The 20509-nt window shown below is 35.0% G+C and overlaps 1 protein-coding gene across 8 annotated transcripts in view; it reads right to left on the bottom strand.

Moving 5' to 3' along the window:
• The window catches only part of ZNF280D (zinc finger protein 280D), a 130169-nt gene that overhangs the window by 42866 nt on the left and 66794 nt on the right, over nucleotides 1-20509 (bottom strand). For all 8 annotated transcript variants that reach the window (XM_027553917.1, XM_027553916.1, XM_027553918.1 and 5 more), the window contains 6 exons: nucleotides 19736-19893; nucleotides 18850-18950; nucleotides 17479-17625; nucleotides 8103-8237; nucleotides 5973-6280; nucleotides 5298-5438 (listed from right to left, as the gene is read on the bottom strand). In XM_027553917.1, coding sequence (XP_027409718.1) covers nucleotides 5298-5438; nucleotides 5973-6280; nucleotides 8103-8237; nucleotides 17479-17625; nucleotides 18850-18950; nucleotides 19736-19893 — 990 coding nt within the window. The remainder of the gene's footprint in view (nucleotides 1-5297; nucleotides 5439-5972; nucleotides 6281-8102; nucleotides 8238-17478; nucleotides 17626-18849; nucleotides 18951-19735; nucleotides 19894-20509) is intronic.

The raw sequence follows: 20509 nt of genomic DNA, 5'->3' as shown, positions 1-20509 counted from the left end.
AGCTCTTTGCAATTATCAGTAGACTTTAAAACAAAAACAAATTAAAGCAGAACTCTTGAGCTAAAACAATGCTCCCACTAAACACAGAATAGAAAACCCCTAACCAAGCTTTGCAGCCAATGATAACAGCTTTCTTTTATATCGTTTAATCTGATAAGGAAAGCTTTTCTATACTAGAAAACCAGGATTAGCTTAGCACAGTACCACTTAGCACATATAAAAATGTAGTCACAGACTAATAACATCGTATCATCTAGGAGCTTATTTAGAAATGCAAAGTCTATGCCCCAGACACACCTACTGAATTAATCTCTGGCAGCGAGGTCCAGGAAGCTGTTTTAACAAGCTTTTTCAGTAATTCTTATGCAAGCTGAAGTTTGAAGAGCAGGAGCTTGCAATTATAGATCTAAAGTAGCCAACACACCAGGTCAATTCTCAGTCTCAGATAGAAATAATCATCACAAGCAGAGCATGTATGTATGGGAAAAGAAATACTCTGACAGTTTTAATCCCTAGAAAACATCCTCAGAAGATTTCTAAGTCATTTCCTCAATCTGGGGATAATTACTACCATAGAGTTTATAAATTCAATGTAATATGACAAAAATAATTGAATAATTATTTTAGGAAGAGACCATCAGGGAGGTTGGGAAACACAAATTATACGCAAAAATGTGTTCATACAACTGTTATTTTCTCAGAGGAGTGTGTCTAAGATTTTATCTGATTACCAGAGAAGGTGAACCAAGTAAATTAATTTTTTAAATGAGATTTTAAAGTAACTTTTAAAAGCTCTTTCTTCCTTCTCCTCAAACAGATTGCTTTATTTGGTAAGAGGAGAGGAAAAAGTTACATTTTAGGGTATTTTGATGGCTTCCACTTCTGTCTAACTTACACCTTATTAAAATGTTGGTACTTTAAAAATTTTCATCATCTGAATTCAGTTTTAAGTTCCCAATCTATAAAAATGAATTATACTCTCTATTATTTATTACACAAACTCCATTCTTCTAGTTTTGTGTATTACAGGAATGGAAAAGTGAATCTGTAGCTCATAAATAAAGAGGGGGAAAAACTACCTTTCTTCTAGACCTGCGTGAAGTTAATAACAATATGTAAATAATCTAAGAAAGGGGAAAAAAAGTTAAGATTTTTATTACAATACAGTAAAATATAACATTTAAATCTAAGTTTTGAAAAATCACCACCTGTTTATATTTATATATAATTATCAAAACTCATTAAGCTGTTTTCTAAAAATAAGTGAATTTTATTGTATATAAATTAGACCTCAATAAGATTAGATGGGGGAAAAAACTCCCTTTGACCATCTTTTCTTAGCAATCTTGATTTGGTATAAGTGAAAACTTTACTTCCAAAGAAATACAAAAGGGATCAGTTTCCTAAATATCCAACAATACTGACAGTATGCCTACTATTTAAAACACTAGACTAGAAGTTAATAATACAGTACGAAAGGCAGGTTGTCTGCCTTAGAATATCATGTTCCAGGGTTAGCAGGGGAAGGTAGTCAAAAAGCAGCTGGCTCAGAAGAAATGCCTAATAAACATTGGCTTAACATATGAGTACATATGCATAAATATATAATTGCCACAAGATAAACATCAACAGCAATACATATAGTTTTGTGGTTGCGTGAGGGAAAGCTGAAGGTAAATGGAGAAGTCAGCTAACAGTCAGGAGTATATTTCAGTTAGGAAGGTCTCTATACTGACTTACTCCAAGAAAAGCAAATAAGAGTTGAAAGCACTGGAAAAGTCGTTAGGAATTAGATATTAAAAAGTCTCATATTCTCCAGAAAATCTGAACTTCATCCTATTAATATTAGGTAGGTGAAGGATTTCAGGCCAAAAATTGACCTGACCAGATGTTAGTAACAAAAGAAAAGAAAAAATGGAAAAGGGGCCAAGTGGTGGATTGTGGACAGGAGACCATTTATGAAGTAATCACAATAATCTGTTCTTCTAATGACTATTATTTCATGCCAATGAATCTATATAAAATATATAATGAACTAAAGCATAGCTTATAAAAATTAATTCAGTAATCTTATTTATTGTATAGGAACAAATTATTATACCAGCTTTCTTTTTCCTTGGAAAATTTTTAAATCATCCTTCAAATCGTAAACGAAATGTCACTTATACAATACCTTCTTATTTCTTGTTTAAAGACTTCATCCTTACCTTCTCTGGGCTCAAACAGTCATTTATTTATCACATTAAACTAGGTAAATATATCTCTCCTACTAAATTGTGAAAATTAAAGGCAAGAGCTTTATCTACAATACCTAGTAATGACAATTTAGAAATAATACCTATAATTACTTGAATATCTCCTAAGTGCAAATGATTTTATTAAACATTTTAAGTACATTTCCCCAATAATGACAGTAACTTTTTCTTCAAGAAAAGAAAAATGGGAATCAGTTAAATAACTTGCCCAAAGTGACACATGCAATAAATGGTGAGTTCTGTTTTCAAATTCAGATTTGTCAGATTCTTCACCATCAGTTTACCATACTTCTTAGTAAACAGTAAATAAACTCTGCCAGAAAAAAATATTAAGTACTTGTCTGTGACCATAATTCTATTACATGTAGAGAAAAAGCCTTCTTTCTTATTCATAATGTTGAAGAATAGCAACATCACACAGCAATTCAGTTTTTTGCAAATGACTTCTACTGCCACCTAAAAGCTATTAGCAAATAAGGTGCAATAATTTAAAAAATCAAACCTAAATAATGCTACTTCAAAAAAACCATTGAAAATTAATGTTAATGATGCTCTTCTTTGTAAGAGTCTTATTTCAAAGATGTTCCAACTGTGTAAGATTTTTTTAATATACTCTTGAGATTTTATTAGAGCCTTTTTTTGTAATTATACTAATGACTCTCACTTGCTGTCTGTAATGTGCTAGGTGACATGGTAAACATAAAGAGCTACTTCTCAAGGAGATAATAGTTGTATTACACAACTAAACATAATAAAGGGAGACAGGCTAATTGGGAATGTTTTGGAACAGAATGCATTTGTAGGTTTTATAAGACAAATGAGAAGCCTGTGATAAATGGGAGAGGGAGGAATAGAATGACTCTTGGCCTAAGAAAACATAAAATATTTTCTGACTCGATCCCCTACAAACTAAGTGCAGAATTAAAGCTGCACTGGGGCGGCAATGTATTGGTCAAAGAACAAAAGACTTTCCACACAGAAGTATTCTTCACAAAGGATGCCAGGGCCTGGTTTAGAGGAAATGGATTGATTATAGGTGCAAGCAAAAGGAACCTGACAGATAAGAGACGAAATTGTAAATTAACTGAAAGAAGCTGGGGAAGAACTAGAGGAGATAAGGGGCAGGGTTAACTGCGAAGTGCAACGTGTGTGATTTCTGAGATCAATGCCTGGATGAAGGTAACAGGAAAAATACTTGAGACTGAAAAGATTAATTAAAATGATGGACTCCAACTGTGTAATTATAGTAGGCCAGAGTGACAACTAAGAGAATTTAAGATAAAGCGTTAATAAGATACTACCTTGCTGCAAGGAGATCCAACCAGTCCATTCTAAAGGAGATCAGTCCTGGGTGTTCTTTGGAAGGACTGATGCTAAAGCTGAAACTCCAATACTTTGGCCACCTGATGCAAAGAGTTCAGTCACTGGAAAAGACTCTGATGCTGGGAGAGATTAGGGGCAGGAGGAGAAGGGGACGACAGAGGATGAGATGGCTGGATGGCATCGCTGACTCAATGGACATGAGTTTGAGTGAACTCCAGGAGTTGGTGATGGACAGGGAGGCCTGGCGTGCTGCAATTCATGGGGTCGCAAAGAGTCGGACACGACTGAGCGACTGAACTGAACTGAACTGGAGGTACTACAGATAAGAATAAAAAAGTATACTTCTTATTTTTAAAAATAAAAAGACAGGTCCCAATTCAAGTTAAAGATCATGAATCAGAGTTGATCTGAATCAAGCACTACTTGGTAGTTTAGAATTGAGCATAAAGTTCAGTAGAAGATGATGTTCAAGTCTTTGGCCTTTAAGCCAGGTAAGCAAGACTAAATGTGTAAAAGATTCTAGAACAAAAACAAAGCAACAGTCAAAACAGATGACCCTGAGGGTAAGGATGACTATAAAGTTAGATGAGTGCTACTGGTCCAGAAAAAGGACTTCAAAGCCCAGAAAGTCACAGGGAAATGGGAATTCAAAAGAAATGAAGCATATATAAGATTAAAATATTATTGTGGTAAGAAAGGGAGCACAACAACTGAAGAAGTCAGGGACCATGAAGTCAGGCTAGATATCAAGGGGGTTAAAACACTGTGAGAGAGGTGCTAAAGCCACCAAGAAACATGGCAGAGTCCTTGTAAAGGAGAGGTTGATTATGACCTGAAAGTAACACAAAGGTCATATTGTGATCTGTATAAAAATCACTTTTGTTAGTTATACTCTAATTCTAACTTTTGGGGGGGAGGGGAAGCAAAACTTCAGTGAATAATCAACCTAACTGGCTTATATTGGAACAATTTTTGACTATTTTTTTTAAAATAAAAATCCATCCTGAAGGATACCTCAACTAATGCGATACCAATGAAGATAACATAGGCTGTGAAAGTTTTCTCTGCATGGAATAAATACTGAAGTTATCTAAACTGAATGAATTAATGAAAAATAATTCCAACAGTGGCAATAATGAAATAGTCTCTCATCTCACTGAATGAATGCAAGGATGGATGGCCTGATGGATGGATGGACAGACAGACAGAATGGATTATAGAGAAAAATAGAGACAGAAAGAAAGAGAAACAAGATCCAGTAAAATATCTAAGATCACTGAAAATCCTGGAATCACAAAGTGACTGCTTTGAAGAAAATAACACTCATGAGATTACACGTATGCTTCACGAGGAAGTGAAAAGTGAAAGTGTTAGTCACTCAATTGTGTCCAACTCTTTATTCTTTACCACGTGACATTACTTTTCCGTCTTTGGAAGTAATGGTGTTTCAAAGTTCTATAGGATAAAAAATTCCCATAGGAAAACTATTTTCCCTAACAAATCTATCTTAATTTCATTAGTCTAACTGTTCTTACAATTCAAGTTTCCAGGAACTTTATGAATTACTATGTTGAAAGATAGTACGAGGAATCATCTTAGAAGTTCTCTAATTATTTCTCAAAGAGCAAAACTGACTTATACTAGGGCCAACTGTTTTCAAGAACAAACTTGCTAAACTGTAATTTTAATTGGCAATTATAGTTGTTTAACTCATCTTACCTCATCATATGATTCACATAGGATTTGCTACAGCTAGTGTTGTATCTGCAAAAACTACAGTGGACATATGTAGGAAAGTGGTTTGCAAAATCTTTTATTTCAGAATAACACTCAATGCACTTGTGAACTCCCCGACGATACCTTATAGAGATACAAAGAAAATGATAAAATATATTTTAAAACAAATATAATAAAGGAGAGCCTTATTAACGGTCTGTTAATTAAAGCTAAGGTGTTTACAACTTCAAATAGGGATTTATAATTTGAAAAATCTGCTATAGAATAACAGCTAGAATAAGTATAAATAATTTAATATTAGCTAGTGTTTTTTACTGGAATAAAAGGGATTAAATTAACCATTCAAAGATCACAAGACATAAGCACAACACAAAATCCCAGTGTTTTATGTTGAATGAACATTAAAAATATTATATTTTTATATAGTAAAAAATACTATAATTTTTTATAATGAATATAAAAAGATAGTAATTCAAGTACTGTTCAATAGCTATAAAAACATTTTTTATTATTTGTTGGCATTAAGTGATAGCATATAAATATACAAGAGAGTTGTATAATAGGGTAAAATTTATATTAAATGAAACTTTTATCATGTTCCTGCTCAGTTACTAATTAAGATTAAATTAGTATTGGGTATCAAGAATAAAAGTTTACCTTAAATTCCTCAATGCTGTATTGACTTTACTTTTTTTATTGCTACTAGCCAATGTGCTTTGTTTCTTCTGCAGATTAGATATTTTTGATTTGTATTTAGGTTTATTTCCATTAGGCTTACTTGCATTAGGTTTACTTGCAATGGATTTAGTTATATTAGGTTTACTTGTGTTGGATTTTGTGGGACTTTTAGCAGTTATATTTTTAGTCCTCGGAGGTGAGAGCTGAAGGGTAGAAGTGCTTGCACTAATGGAAGGTGTGGTTGAAGATCCTGATTGAAGAGGTCCAACTGAAGCTCGAATAGTAACCTACAAAAATGAAGATAATATCTGCTTTAGAAAATTAATCATTACCTTACTGTTAAAATATCACTGCATAACAAAAAGTTAAACATCAAGTATTTGGAAAGGGCAAGTATAAACTATAACTGGATAAGTCTTTCATTTATTTTAAATGTTCATACCAATTAAATGAAATTAAGCTTGATATTTACTCACTTGTAATCTTACATTTTTGTACTGATATCAGTTATATGTTAAGTTATTAATGGATAATTAGCAGTTAAAGCAAATTATATGAATATTAAAAGAGTACATTCCCTAGCTATTTCTATGCTCTGATTCAACTTTAGAAATTCACAAACACAAAGGTCAAAATTTATATCTCAAAACCTAGAAAGGACTGCATCACCCTTCAACAACTATAAAGCAAGCAAATCTATGCTAAACATGATTTCTTCTTTTCAGGGGCTCATTGGGCAGGATATATGTTTACAAAGATTATGAGAGGGGTTATATAAATTCATTACACTGTATGGAGAGTTTAATAATACTGAGAATTTCCTTAAAGGGAGCTAATATAAGACTTATCATTAGGTATTCAGAAATTATATTTGCTGGTGGACAATGGGAAAACACAATTGCCTACCACACTAACCATTTGACTATACATACCCCATGTATTTGAGAAACAGCCTATGAGGAAATATCATGAAAAATACGTGCTTTGGCATCATACAAAGGCACTGGACTAGTAATGAAAGACTTGAGGTTAAAGCTAAGACTATTTCTTCCTAGCCATGTGACCTTGATTAAGTTACTTACCCTCTCTAAGCTTCTTTATCTATAAGGGACAATATCTGCCTTATCTACTTTACTGGATTACTGCCTGGATTAAATAATAGAATATATGAAAAAGTATACCAAAAGCCTAATTCTAAGGTGCTATAAAACATTTAGTATCATTATTATTATTATTATTATTATTATTATTAAGGGAAAATATGAAAGAGGACTGCCCTGTTTACATTAGTGTTTTGCATGTCTAGTCCCAGCATGGAATGAATGGACTGCAGGGAAGGATGCTGGATAGCTTCTCTTGCTCTAGGTCTTCAGAGCATGGCTTAATATTGTTATAGTTAATTCAAATAACAGACATACCCACATTCAAAGGTAAGTACCCAAAGCCAAATATAAATGTTTTGGGGATTATTTCACTTTGGATTATCCATGCCTCTGTTTCCCTCCACTGGAGCAAATATTCAAGAGCTGACTGTATATAAAGAAGTCAGAGAAAACAGAGGTATATAAGGCAAAAAGGGAAAAGTAAATTACAATCATCAGTATGCAGTCAGACATGTGTTGGTTCACTTAAAACATAATGCTATCCAGCAGCAGAACTTGCATCTCTAAGAGTAGAATCAGTAATACCTTCAATAAACACCTAAGAACCTACAGCATTCAACAGGCACTATACCAGATGCTGAGGATACAAAGATAAAACATGATTCCTCAAGCATCTTACAGTTCAACAGATAAAAATGACAAATACACTGCCAACAGGAATAGCTCAAAAATAGCCTATGTAACACTGATGCAACCCATTGCCTCCAGCATAGTTAATCTAGTTACACTTTTTACAAAGGAATACCGCTCTAGACTTGCACACACTATTGACCAAAAAGCAATGGTTAGGCGTTTTTTCCCTAAACATAGAACAGTGAAATTTAAAATTAAAGTCTTAACTAAATCACAAATCATTTTTAAAGTATTATATCCAACAAATAAAACCAGGCAGGAGTTAATGTCTATTATCATACAAAATGTTAAAATACAACATATTTGAACTCACTTTTGTTCCAGGAGGCAATCCTTCTAGTTGTTTAGGTTTTATAAATGTCCGATGATGCTGAGTCTTGTGATCCATTTTCTCTTTGCATGTTAAAAATTGCAGTCTGCATTTTGTACAACGGTGTATTCCCTTTTTCTGTTCAGGAACCAGAAAGAGGGGAGAAAAATAGTTTCTACAACCACAAATCCTGCATTCTGAAGCCACTTTAATTTTAATGATACTAAATCATTTTAAAACTAGTATTTTACATCTCCTATCACACATAATAGCAAAATATTACTATTTTTTTAATTATTAGCATTTAGTTTTCAAAAACATTTGTTTCTATACAGAAATTGAACATGAAAGGTTGCCATTGATAGATTCTAATGAAAATTTCTTAATAGTGCTATGAAAGCTCTTCTGGTTATAATTTTTAAGTACTTAGACACACGATACTGTGAAAATGAGCTACATGCATTTTTATCCCATAAAAGAATAAATTATTTTTAATTTTTGCTATTTCCAGTTCGTTGGCAAGATGGAAAAATAAGTTCAAATAAACTACACATTTCAAAGAAACCTGTTAGAACAATGGATGTATAAAGCAGTGCTGTCTAAAAAACTTTCTTCAATGATGAAATGTAATTCAGCTGCACTGTTCAAAACAGTAGCAACTAGACATATGTGATTATTGAGCACTTGAAATGTGCTAAGTGCAACTGAGCAATCAAATTTTAAATAATTTAACTTTAAATAGCTACATATGGCTAGAGGCTACAGCACTGAATAGTGTGGATATAGAGGCATAAATCAAAACAACTATTACCAATCTACTTACTGGCTGAGACCCCTTGACTGAATCCCTCCTCAAACTTAATCCTATTATTTTTCCACAGATGGGAAACAGGACCCAAGAAAAATCTAAATCCCTTCCCCATAGCTATTCAGTGACAAGGCCAGACACCTGATCCAATGTTCTTTCTACTACACAATATCAATTACAATCTTTACCTTTATGCTCTCATTAATTTAAAAAGTATATATGTGTGTGTATATATATACAAACTGAAGCAACATATAAACTCAGAAGAATGGTTTCTCTGAAGTTATGATCTGCCAGATACATCACTACTTCCATTTACACAATCAATCATCTACAAAATTCAAACAGATAATACATTGAGAAGTACCTCGCACAGTACTGGCACACATCAGATATTTCATACAGTTCTTTACAAAGTTCAAAGCAATATATAAATATGTTTGCATTACTATTTTAGGTACAAATTAAGACTATTTTAGAAATGTGATGCATTAGATTATATTGGAAATACGGGCAATTTTAATTCACTCATACATACTGAAAGAGGAGGAAGAGAAAGAGAAAACTTGGACAAGAAACAGATACCAAGTTACAATGACAGAAAAAAGTTCTCCAGAATTCAGTACCCAGAAATCTTTTCTCTATGTATAATCACTCCTAAAAAAAAAAAAAAAATGTATAATCACTCCTTAGGTTCTCTCTTCATTTCATGGCTTTAAATATCTTGTATCCAACTGCCTATTTGACATCACTGTGTGTGGGTGTGTGCTAAGTGCTTCAGTTGTGTCTGACTCTTTGTGACCCCACGGACTATAGCCTGCCAGGCTTCTCTGTCCATGGGAATTCTCCAGGCAAGAATACTGGAGTGGGTCGCCATTACATGTAGGGAGGATCTTCTCAACAAAGTGATGGAACCCAGGTCTCACATCTCTCCTGCACTGGCAGCCAGGTTCTTTACCACTAGTGGCACTTGGAAAGCCCACTTGACATCACTACTTGTATGCATTTTAAACCAACATGGACAAAATGGAATTCCATATTTCCTCCCTCCCTTCCTGCCCCCCAAAATACATCTACTCCTCAATTTTCATCACATGACAATAGATGAACATTCCATTCTTGCAGCTGCTTAGGACAAAAAACTTGGGTCACTCTCTCTCACATCCCATATCCAACCCATCAGTAAAACCTGTCGGCTCTACCTTCAAAAACCGTCATAGTATTTCCACTTATTACCTCCAACCACCACTACCATACTTATCCAAAACACACATCTTGCCTAATAATAACCTCCTTTGTTCTCCCTTTCATGTTCTTTCTTCCCTATGGTCTATTCTCCTCCCAGTGGTCAATGATCTTAAAACATGGCAGATCTTTCACCTGCTTAAAATGTTGACAGTATTCCAAAGTCCTGATTCTGATTTACAAGGTTCTATATGCATTGGCCTGCATTCTATTGCTACCACCTTATTTCCTACGACTTTCCCTCTTATTACTTTACTACTCTGCTCTAGCCACAATTGAGTGTGAGGATTCAATAAGATAATACATGTAAAGTACCTGTTACTGGTAGAAGGTAAATGACTGCATAGATGTTAACTGCATACTTTAACTGTTTTCATTAAAGATATAATGAACATATTTAATACATACAAAATCACTTTCATTATTTCTTAAAAGTCATAAAAACTGGATTGTTAGCTCTAAAATCACCCAAGACATAATAATACATTGCCTTAGACAGAAGTTACAACCAAAGTCATAAACAATAAAAAGTCAACAATTCTCATTATTTCATATTGGACTAATAGCTCAGCTATAATTTCCCAATCTTTTGTAAATAATCATACAAACTATAAATATCTTGAAGGATGCCTGATGATCCTTCTTATTAATAGATTTTCACCTTCCTAACTTCTGGCTGTCTAATTCCTAGGCTCTCCAAATAAACAAAAAAGAAAAACTGTACACCTATGGCAAGTGATGACATAAACCCTAGGGTAGAAAAACTGATTACAAATCACACAGTTCACATGGTCGGCCCACATACCTCTTTCATAATTACTATTCTTCCCTATTCTTAATATTAATATTAATCTTACTCTGGAGCTTAATAAAACGTAAAGGAAAATGATGTTAAAAGCCCCATAATGAAATAAAACTGTTTTATATTTAATTCTCCCTTTCAAAATTAAAGGCCAAAGATGAAATATAGAGTGCCAAGAATAGCACTTCTCAAATTCTGTTCTTCAAAAAATGTTAATAAATACTGTGCAAATAAAGGGTTCAATGGCCAAATAAGTCTGGGGAATAAACACTATATCCCTGTTTAGAGATGTACAATGTCCATTAGCATATTAAAATTTCCGAGGAGTCCTATTTTAAAAAAGAACAATTTAATTTTGTAAATCTGTGCTTCGCCAAATTTATTTACCAGTAGCAACTGGAGGGGGACATCTATGAACACCTGATGAACACTGCTGGGGAAATACAAAATAGAGAGATCTTGCCAGAACTTCTCAAAGATAGGTAGCATCCCAGTCACAGCAAAGTTCAGTTCAGTTCAGTTCAGTCACTCAGTCGTGTCCAATTCTTTGAGACCCCATGGACTACAGCACACCAGACCTACCTGTCCATCACCAACTCCAGGAGTATACTCAAACTCATGTCCATTGAGTCAGTGATGCCATCCAACCATCTCATTCTCTGTCATCCCCTTCTCCTCCCGCCTTCAATCTTTCCCAGAATCAAGGTCTTTTCAAATGGGTTAGCTCTTCACATCAGGTGGCCAAAGTATTGGAGTTTCAGCTTCAACATCAGTCCTTTCAATGAATATTCAGGACTGATTTCCTTTAGGATGAACTGGCTGGATCTCCTTGCCCTCCAAGGGACTCTCGGGTCTTCTCCAATACCACAGTTCAAAAGCATCAATTCTTCGGTGCTCAGCTCTTTTCATAGTCCAACTCTCATATCCATACATGACTACTGGAAAAACAATAGCCTTGACTAGACAGGCCTTTGTTGGCAAATAATGTTTCTGCTTTTAAACATGCTGTCTAGTTTGGTGATAACTTTTCTTCCAAGGAGCAGGCGTCTTTTAATTTCATGGCTGCAGTCACCAACTGCAGTGATTTTGGAACCCCCCAAAAATAAAGTCTGCCACTATTTCCACTGTTTCCCCATCTATTTGCCATGAAGTGATGGGAACAGATGCCAGAATCTTCATTTTCTGAATGTTGAGCTTTAAGCCAACTTTTTTTCACTCTCCTCTTTCACTTTCATCAAGAGACTCTTTAGTCCTTCTTCGCTTTCTGCCATAAGGGTGGTGTCACCTGCATATCTGAGGTTACTGATAATTTTTCCTGGCAATCTTGATTCCAGCTTGTGCTTCATTCAGCCCAGCATTTCTCATGATGTACTCTACATATAAGTTATATAAGCAGGGTGACAATATACACCTTGACATACTTCTTTTCCTATTTGGAACCAGTCTGTCGTTCCAAGTCTTACTGTTGCTTCCTGACCTGCATACACATTTCTCAAGAGGCAGGTCAGGTGGTCTGATATTCCCACCTCTTCCAGAATTTTCCCCAGTTTGTGGTGATCCACACAGTCAAAGGCTTTGTCATAGTCAATAAAGCAGAAATAGATGTTTTTCTGGAACTCTCTTGCCTTTTTGATGATCCAACAGATGTTGGCAATTTGATCTCTGGTTCCTCTACCTTTTCAAAAACCAGCTTGAACATCTGGAAGTTCATGGTTCAAGTATTGTTGAAGCCTGGCTTGGAGAATTTTTTTTTTATATAAATTTATTTATTTTAATTGGAGAACTTTGAGCATTACTTTACTAGTGCGTGAGAGGAGTGCAATTGTGTGGTAGGTTGAGCATTCTCTGGCATTGCCTTTCTTTGGGATTGGAATGAAAACTGACCTTTTCCAGTCCTGTGGCCATTGCTGCCTTTTTCAAATTTGCTGGCATACTGAGTGCAGCACTTTTACAGCATCATCTTTCAGGATTTGAAATAGCTCAACAGGAATTCCATCACCTCCACTAGCTTTGTTAATAGTGATGCTTCCTAGGGCCCACTTGACTTCACATTCCAGGATGTCTGGCTCTAGGTCAGCAATCACACCATCGTGATTACCTGGGTTGTGAAGCTCTTTTTTGTATAGTTCTTCTGTGTATTCTTGCCACCTCTTAATATCTTCTGCTTTTGTTAAGTCCATACCATTTCTGTCCTTTAGTGAGCCCATCTTTGCATGAAATGTTCCCTTGATATCTTTAATTTTCTTGAAGAGATCTCTAGTCTTTCCCATTCTATTGTTTTCCTCTATTTCTTTGCACTGATCGCTAAGGAAGGCTTTCTTATCTCTCCTTGCTATTCTTTGGAACTCTGCATTCAGATGCTTATATCTTCCCTTTTCTCCTTTGCTTTTCACTTCTCTTCTTTACACAGCTATTTGTAAGGCCTCCTCAGACAGCCATTTCTTTTTCTTGGGAATGGTCTTGATTCCTGTCTCCCGTACAATGTCACAAACCTCCATCCATAGTTCATCAGGCACTCTATTGTCTATTTCTCATTTCTACTGTATAATCGTAAGGGATTTGATTTAGGTCATACCTGAATGGCCTAGTGGTTTTCCGTATTTTCTTCAATTTAAGTCTGAATTTGGCAATAAGGAGTTCATGACCTGAGCCACAGTCAGCTCCCGGTCTTGTTTTTGCTGATTGTATAGAGCTTCTCCACCTCTGGCTGCAAAGAATATAATCAGTCCAATTTCAGTGTTGGCTATCTGGTGATGTCCATGTGTAGAGTCTTCTCTTGTGTTGTTGGAAGAGGGTGTTTGCAATGATCAGTGCGTTCTCTTGGCAAAACTCTATTAGCCTTAGCCCTGCTTCATTCTGTTCTCCAAGGCCAAATTTTTCTGTTACTCCAGGTGTTTCTTGACTTCCTACTTTTGCATTCCAGTCCCCTATAATGAAAAGGACATCTTTTTGGGGTTTTAGTTCTAAAAGGTCTTGTAGGTCTTCATAGAGCCATTCAACTTCAGCTTCTTTAGCATTACTGGTTGGGGCATAGACTTTGATTACCTTGATATTGAATGGTTTGCCTTGGAAACAAAGAGAGATCATTCTCTCATTTTTGAGATTGCATCCAAATACTGCATTTTGGACTCTTGTTGATTATGATGGCTACTCCATTTCTTCTAAGGGATTCTTGCCCACAGTAGTAGATATAAAGGTCATCTGAGTTAAATTCACCCATTCCAGTCCATTTTAGTTTGCTGATTCCTAAAATGTCAACGTTCACTCTTTTCATCTGTTTGACCACTTCCAATTTGCCTTGACTCATGGACTTAACATTCCAGGTTCCTATGCAATATTGCTCTTTACAGCATTGGACCTTGCTTCCATCACCAGTCATCCACAACTGGGTGCTGTTTTTGCTCTGGCTCCATCTCTTCATTCTTTCTGGAGTTATTTCACCACTGACCTCCAGTAGCATATTGGGCAGTTCATCTTTCAGTGTCCTATCTTTTTAACTTTTCATACTGTTCATGGAGTTATAAAGGCAAGAATACTTTGTGGCAAGTGGTTTGCCATTCCCTTCTTCAGTGGACCACATTTTGTCAAAACACACGTTACATTTTGTCAGTCACAGCACAGGTGATCCCAAATTTAATAGGAAATTCTACTTTTATGATCTTTTCCAATGAAAAACCACAAGACAATTTCATGATTATCTAATGACTAGAGTGGAAAGCAAGGTGAGCACCAATGCTGAAAAAACTGACATGTCAGTTTAATCAGTAACAAGAAAATGCATTGAGCTAATTCACGAGGTGGCAAAAGTTGGTAAAATGATCAGATTCAATAAATCCACTAACTTCTGGTTTTGGCAAAAGCACTGTTAGTGTTCTTTCAAGTATTTAAGAACAGAATCAGAAACAATTCCATTCACCATTGCAACGAAAAGAATAAAATATGTAGGAATATATCTACCTAAAGAAACTAAAGACCTATATATAGAAAACTATAAAACACTGGTGAAAGAAATCAAAGAGGACACTAACAGGTGGAGAAATATACCATGCTTATGGATCGGAAGAATCAATATAGTGAAACTGAGTATTTTCTACCAAAAGCAATCTATAGATTCAATGCAATCCCTATCAAGCTACCAATGGTATTTTCCACAGAGCTAGAACAAATAAAAAATTTGTATGGAAATACAAAAAAACCTCGAATAGCCAATGCTATCTTGAGAAAGAAGAATGGAACTGGAGGAATCAACCTGCCTGACTTCAGGCTCTACTACAAAGCCACAGTCATCAAGACAGTATGGTACTGGCACAAAGACAGAAATATAGATCAATGCAACAAAATAGAAAGCCCATAGATAAATCCACACACCTATGGACACCATATCTTTGACAAAGGAGGCAAGAATATACAATGGAGAAAAGACAATCTCTTTAACAAGTGGTGCTGAGAAAACTGGTCAACCACTTGTAAAAGAGTGAAACTAGAACACTTTCTAACACCATACACCAAAATAAACCTAAAATGGATTAAAGATCTAAATGTAAGACCAGAAACTATAAAACTCCTAGAGGAAAACATAGGCAAAACACTCTCTGACATACATCACAGCAGGATCCTCTATGACCCACCTCCCAGAATATTGGAAATAAAAGCAAAAATAAACAAATGGGACCTGATTAAAATTAAAAGCTTCTGCACAACAAAGGAAACTATAAGCAAGGTAAAAAGACAGCCTTCAGAATGGGAGAAAATAATAGCAAATGAAACAACTGACAAACAACTAATCTCAAAAATATACAAGCAACTCCTGCAGCTCAATTCCAGAAAAATAAACAGCCCACTCAAAAAATGGGCCAAACAACTAAATAGACATTTCTCCAAAGAAGACATACAAATGGCTAACAAACATATGAAAAGATGCTCAACATCACTCATTATCAGAGAAATTCAAATCAAAACCACAATGAGGTACCATTTCACGCCAGTCAGAATGTCTGCTATCCAAAAGTCTACAAGCAATAAATGCTGGAGAGGGTGTGGAGAAAAGGGAACCCTATTATACTGTTGGTGGGAATGCAAACTAGTACAGCCACTATGGAGAACAGTGTGGAGATTTCTTAAAAAACTGGAAATAGAACTGCCTTATGACCCAGCAATCCCACTGCTGGGCATACACACTGAGGAAACCAGAATTGAAAGAGACACATGTACCCCAATGTTCATCACAGCGCTGTTTATAATAGCCAGGACATGGAAGCAACCTAGATGTCCATCAGCAAATGAATGGATACAAAAGCTGTGATACATATACACAATGGAGTATTACTCAGCCATTAAAAAGAATACATTTGAATCAGTTCTAACGAGGTGGATGAAACTGGAGCCTATTATACATAGTGAAGTAAGCCAGAAAGAAAGACACCAATACAGTATACTAACGCATATATATGGAATTTAGAAAGATGGTAACAATAACCCTGCATGCGAGACAGCAAAAGAGACACAGATGTATAGAACAGTCTTTTGGACTCTGTGGGAGAGGGAGAGGGTGGGATGATTTGGGAGAATGGCATTGAAACATGTATAATATCATATAAGAAACGAATCGCCAGTCCAGGTTCGATGCAGGATACAGGATGCTTGGGGCTGGTGCACTGGGATGACCGAGAGGGATGGTACGGGGAGGGAGGTGGGAGGGGGGTTCAGGATGGGGAGCATGTGTACACCCATGGCAGATTCATGTTGATATATGGCAAAACCAATACAATATTGTAAAGTAATTAACCTCCACTTAAAATAAATAAATTTAAATTAAAAAAAAAAAAAAGAACAGGAGCAGTGTTGCATTGAACTTTTCAGCCCAAACAAAGGATGACTTAATTGCTTCAGGAAAACAACCAGTAAGCATAATATCAGAATTCAAGACACAGGTATAAGCACTAATACTGGGTCCCCAAAATTACATAGTAGAACTAAATCGAGTTCTCTGTCAGAGTTCATGTATCAGCAGTAAGTGTCACTACTATTTTCTGGGCAGCTATAAAAGACCATTCCTGGTCAATGATGCCAACATGTCTTCTTATAATATGGGGGCTAAAAGTGGAAATACAGTTTGAAGAGAAAGAATAAAACACGATTATGAGTTATCAACCTTTTCTTTATCAGTTCGAACTCATCTTTTCCCCTGCTCATGATAATTACCTTCCCCAGTCCTACTCTTAGCCTCTGAAATACCCATTCTTTTGGATATTCCTCCACTCATCTTCTCTTTTTTCCTTCAATTCGAGATTTCCTGGTATTTCTAGCTATCTTTCAAAATTATCATGTATGAACCATAGTATCATCAGAAAGGAAGCAAGGAAAAGAAGTGGGAGTTTCACCAGTAACTTAGAATAAATTGTAACTTAATCATGTCATTTGGAACAATGCTGCTTCCCTTGCAGAACAAATCTAAACAATGTTCTAAGTCATAATCTATCTTTTCTCTAAAACAACATAAATGAATAAGAACTAGCAGATCTCACCTGATGCTTCATATAATGATGCATATAGGGTGTTGCAATTTTAATAACTTTGAGACAAAATGGACATAGCAAGTTCTTGGTGTTTTCATGAGATGTTCTAAAATGAGTTTCTACATCAGAAAATGTTGATGATCTATAATTGCAAACCTACAAAAAAAATCTGATTTAGTCTGAAAATTTATAATGATATCCAATTTCAAAGTAACAGTAATAGGTCATTTGTTCAGAAGAACACTATGTACTATTAATTCTGTCTAATGCCTACATAACCTAGAATCCTATTAATAAAAACATCAAAAGATAATCTTTGAAACAGAAGAGTTAGTTTTCAAAGCTTAAGGATACTTCTCAAAATATAACTAGATTCTCTTTTATCAGATATTTTTTATCACCCCCAATCTTGACTTGAATTATCTAACTCTGACACCTCTGGTCCTATAAAGTTCCTTCTTAATTGCTACATAAAACAGCATCTTTCCTTAGATTATAAATGGTCTCCAGGCTATGGAATGACAGTTTATTTTTACCTTACTTTCCCATTTCTCCAAATTCTGGAAAAGAACTTGTCCCAAAGCATTTGGTAGGGTCCTCTGAATTAAAAGCATTTCATATTCCCCTTTGTATGCCTATATTCTTCCCTGTAGGTTAAGATAAGTCTATGTTTGTCTTTCTGCCACAGGGCTTTTTCTTTGTCTAATACAGGAGTGTGCAAACAATGGCCTATGGGTCAATTCCAACTCTCTGCTGACCCCACACAACAATATATGAGTTATGCCAACAGACTTTCTACTAAGTTATTTACAAAATAGATTTTAATTTTAGTAACTAATTTTATCAAAATTGTTAGAAAAATAAAAGAATATATTTCATAACACAAGGAAATTATATAAAATTCAAACTTCAGTGTCCATAAATAAAGTTCTATTGAAACACAGTCACATCCATTCGTTTACTTATTGTCTATGACTGCCTCTGTGCTACAATGGCAGAGTTGATTTGTTCCAACAGAAACCTATGATCATCAAAACCTGAATATTTACTATCGTGCCCTTTATACAAAAAATTTGCTGATGCCTGGCCTGAAAGTAAAAGTCAGTCGTGTCCAACTCTTTGCAACCCCGTGGGCTGTAACCCGCCAGGCTCCTCTGTCTGTGGAATTCTCCAGGCAAGAATACTAGAGTGGGTAGCCATTCCCTTCTCCAGGGGATTTTCCCAACCAAGGGATCGAACCCAGGTCTCTCACATTACAGGCAGATTCTTTATGATCTGAGCCATCAGGGAAGCCTGGCTTAATAGGTTTAAATCTTGTAACCAAAACAAATAACAAACCAACCAACCAAACACAACATATACAATAAAATATGTATATACCTGGCAAATATATGGCATTTCACCAGGTTTATGATTGTCCTTCATATGTTGTAAAAGGATATGCTCTGTTTCAAATGACAATTCACATATTTTGCAAATGGCTAAAAGTGGGGGGGAAAAAGACATTGTATCATTATATACATACACATAAGTATTCAATCTATATTGTACACCTGAAACTAATACAATGTTAAATGTCAATTACACTTCAGTTTAAAAGAAAAAATCCTCTCAAGGCAAAGAAACAAAATCAGATACATACATTTACAATTCATTTTGTATATCTATATCAACAATACTAGTAGTAATATTGGCAGTGGTGGTGATGGTGTACAGTTCCATAGTTGTTTACTGTGGCCAAGCACAGTTCTAAGGACTTGACTAACTCACTCAATTCCCATCAAAACATTATGAAGCAGGTATTTCTATCATCCCCATTATTCAAATATTAAGTGACCTGCTAGAGATCACATTAGAATCACATATTACGAGGCAGAGCTTGGATATGAACCCAAGCTGTCTTGATCCAAAGTATGTGATTTTAACTAACACTGTATTTACTTTTCTTACTCAAGTTTAAAAGAAGGGCATTGATTGCACTTTGAAAACTATGATCTGAGCCTTCTAATTTAGTCCTCCACATGTAATGCACAAGTTATTTACCATAATGAATTATTTATTAAGATGGAATTTCAGTAACTAATTTTATTAAAAAACTGTATAAGTTAAAAATTAACTTTTTCAACTTTACTCTCAAATTCCAAAGTTTTTTTTTTATTCTTGTTTTTCTACCACACTTGTTCAGAGTTCAGTAACAAACTCTTTTCAGAGTTTATATTGTTAAAAATCAACAAATACGCAATACTTAAATGAAACTGTAACTTACTAGAGAATTCATGGGGTGTGTGTGTACTTTCAATGTGACACTGCAGTTGAAATGGTGTGGGAAACTGACGGTAGCAGTGCTGGCAGGTGGTGTGGTTTTCCCAGCTTTCACTGCTCTGCTTCTCAAGTTCCAAATGATGTTTCATGTGGTTCATAAACCTATCAATGATTGTCAACAGGTGCAAAAATTCAGATTTAAAAACAAAAATCTCACTAATAAGTACTTGAATCTAAATCTTAAAATTATAGATAAATTAATGAAAATAAAATTTCAAAAGCCTTAAAGTCCTCTAGAAGAGTGTGCACTTTAAATAATGACTTTCATTAAGTAGCTAAGTAAACACGTTTTCATCTTTGTCTAAAAATAGTTATTAGCATTAATTTGAAATATCAGAAATTTATTTTAATCATTTCAGATTATTAAAATTTTTTAAATATAAAACAGCAGATTTCTTCTCCATATAAGAAATACTACTTACATTTTAAAATAAAATACTGAAAGGAAGGAAACTCTACCATTAAAATCAGCTAGAATCATGAGAGAAATCTTTTAAGGCTCTGAAGATATACAATAGACTCCAGCTGCTTAAAAGACAAATTACTGGCATTTTTACTTGTGTCTTGGTTTTTAAATGCGTGTAACAGCAATTTTAATGCCTACAATTACAAGAACCTTTTGTTTTATTTAATGATACTGGTTTACTGTTAGCGAAGACTTCACTTTAACTTGCAGACTGAGCCCTTTGTAGGCAAAGTCCATTTTTCAGTTTTACAT

The sequence above is a fragment of the Bos indicus x Bos taurus genome, chromosome 10, assembly GCF_003369695.1.
Source record: "Bos indicus x Bos taurus breed Angus x Brahman F1 hybrid chromosome 10, Bos_hybrid_MaternalHap_v2.0, whole genome shotgun sequence".
NCBI classification, from domain to species: domain Eukaryota; kingdom Metazoa; phylum Chordata; class Mammalia; order Artiodactyla; family Bovidae; genus Bos; species Bos indicus x Bos taurus.
The sequence above is the reverse complement of the archived record's forward strand: the minus strand, read 5'-3'. Positions and strand labels throughout refer to the sequence as shown.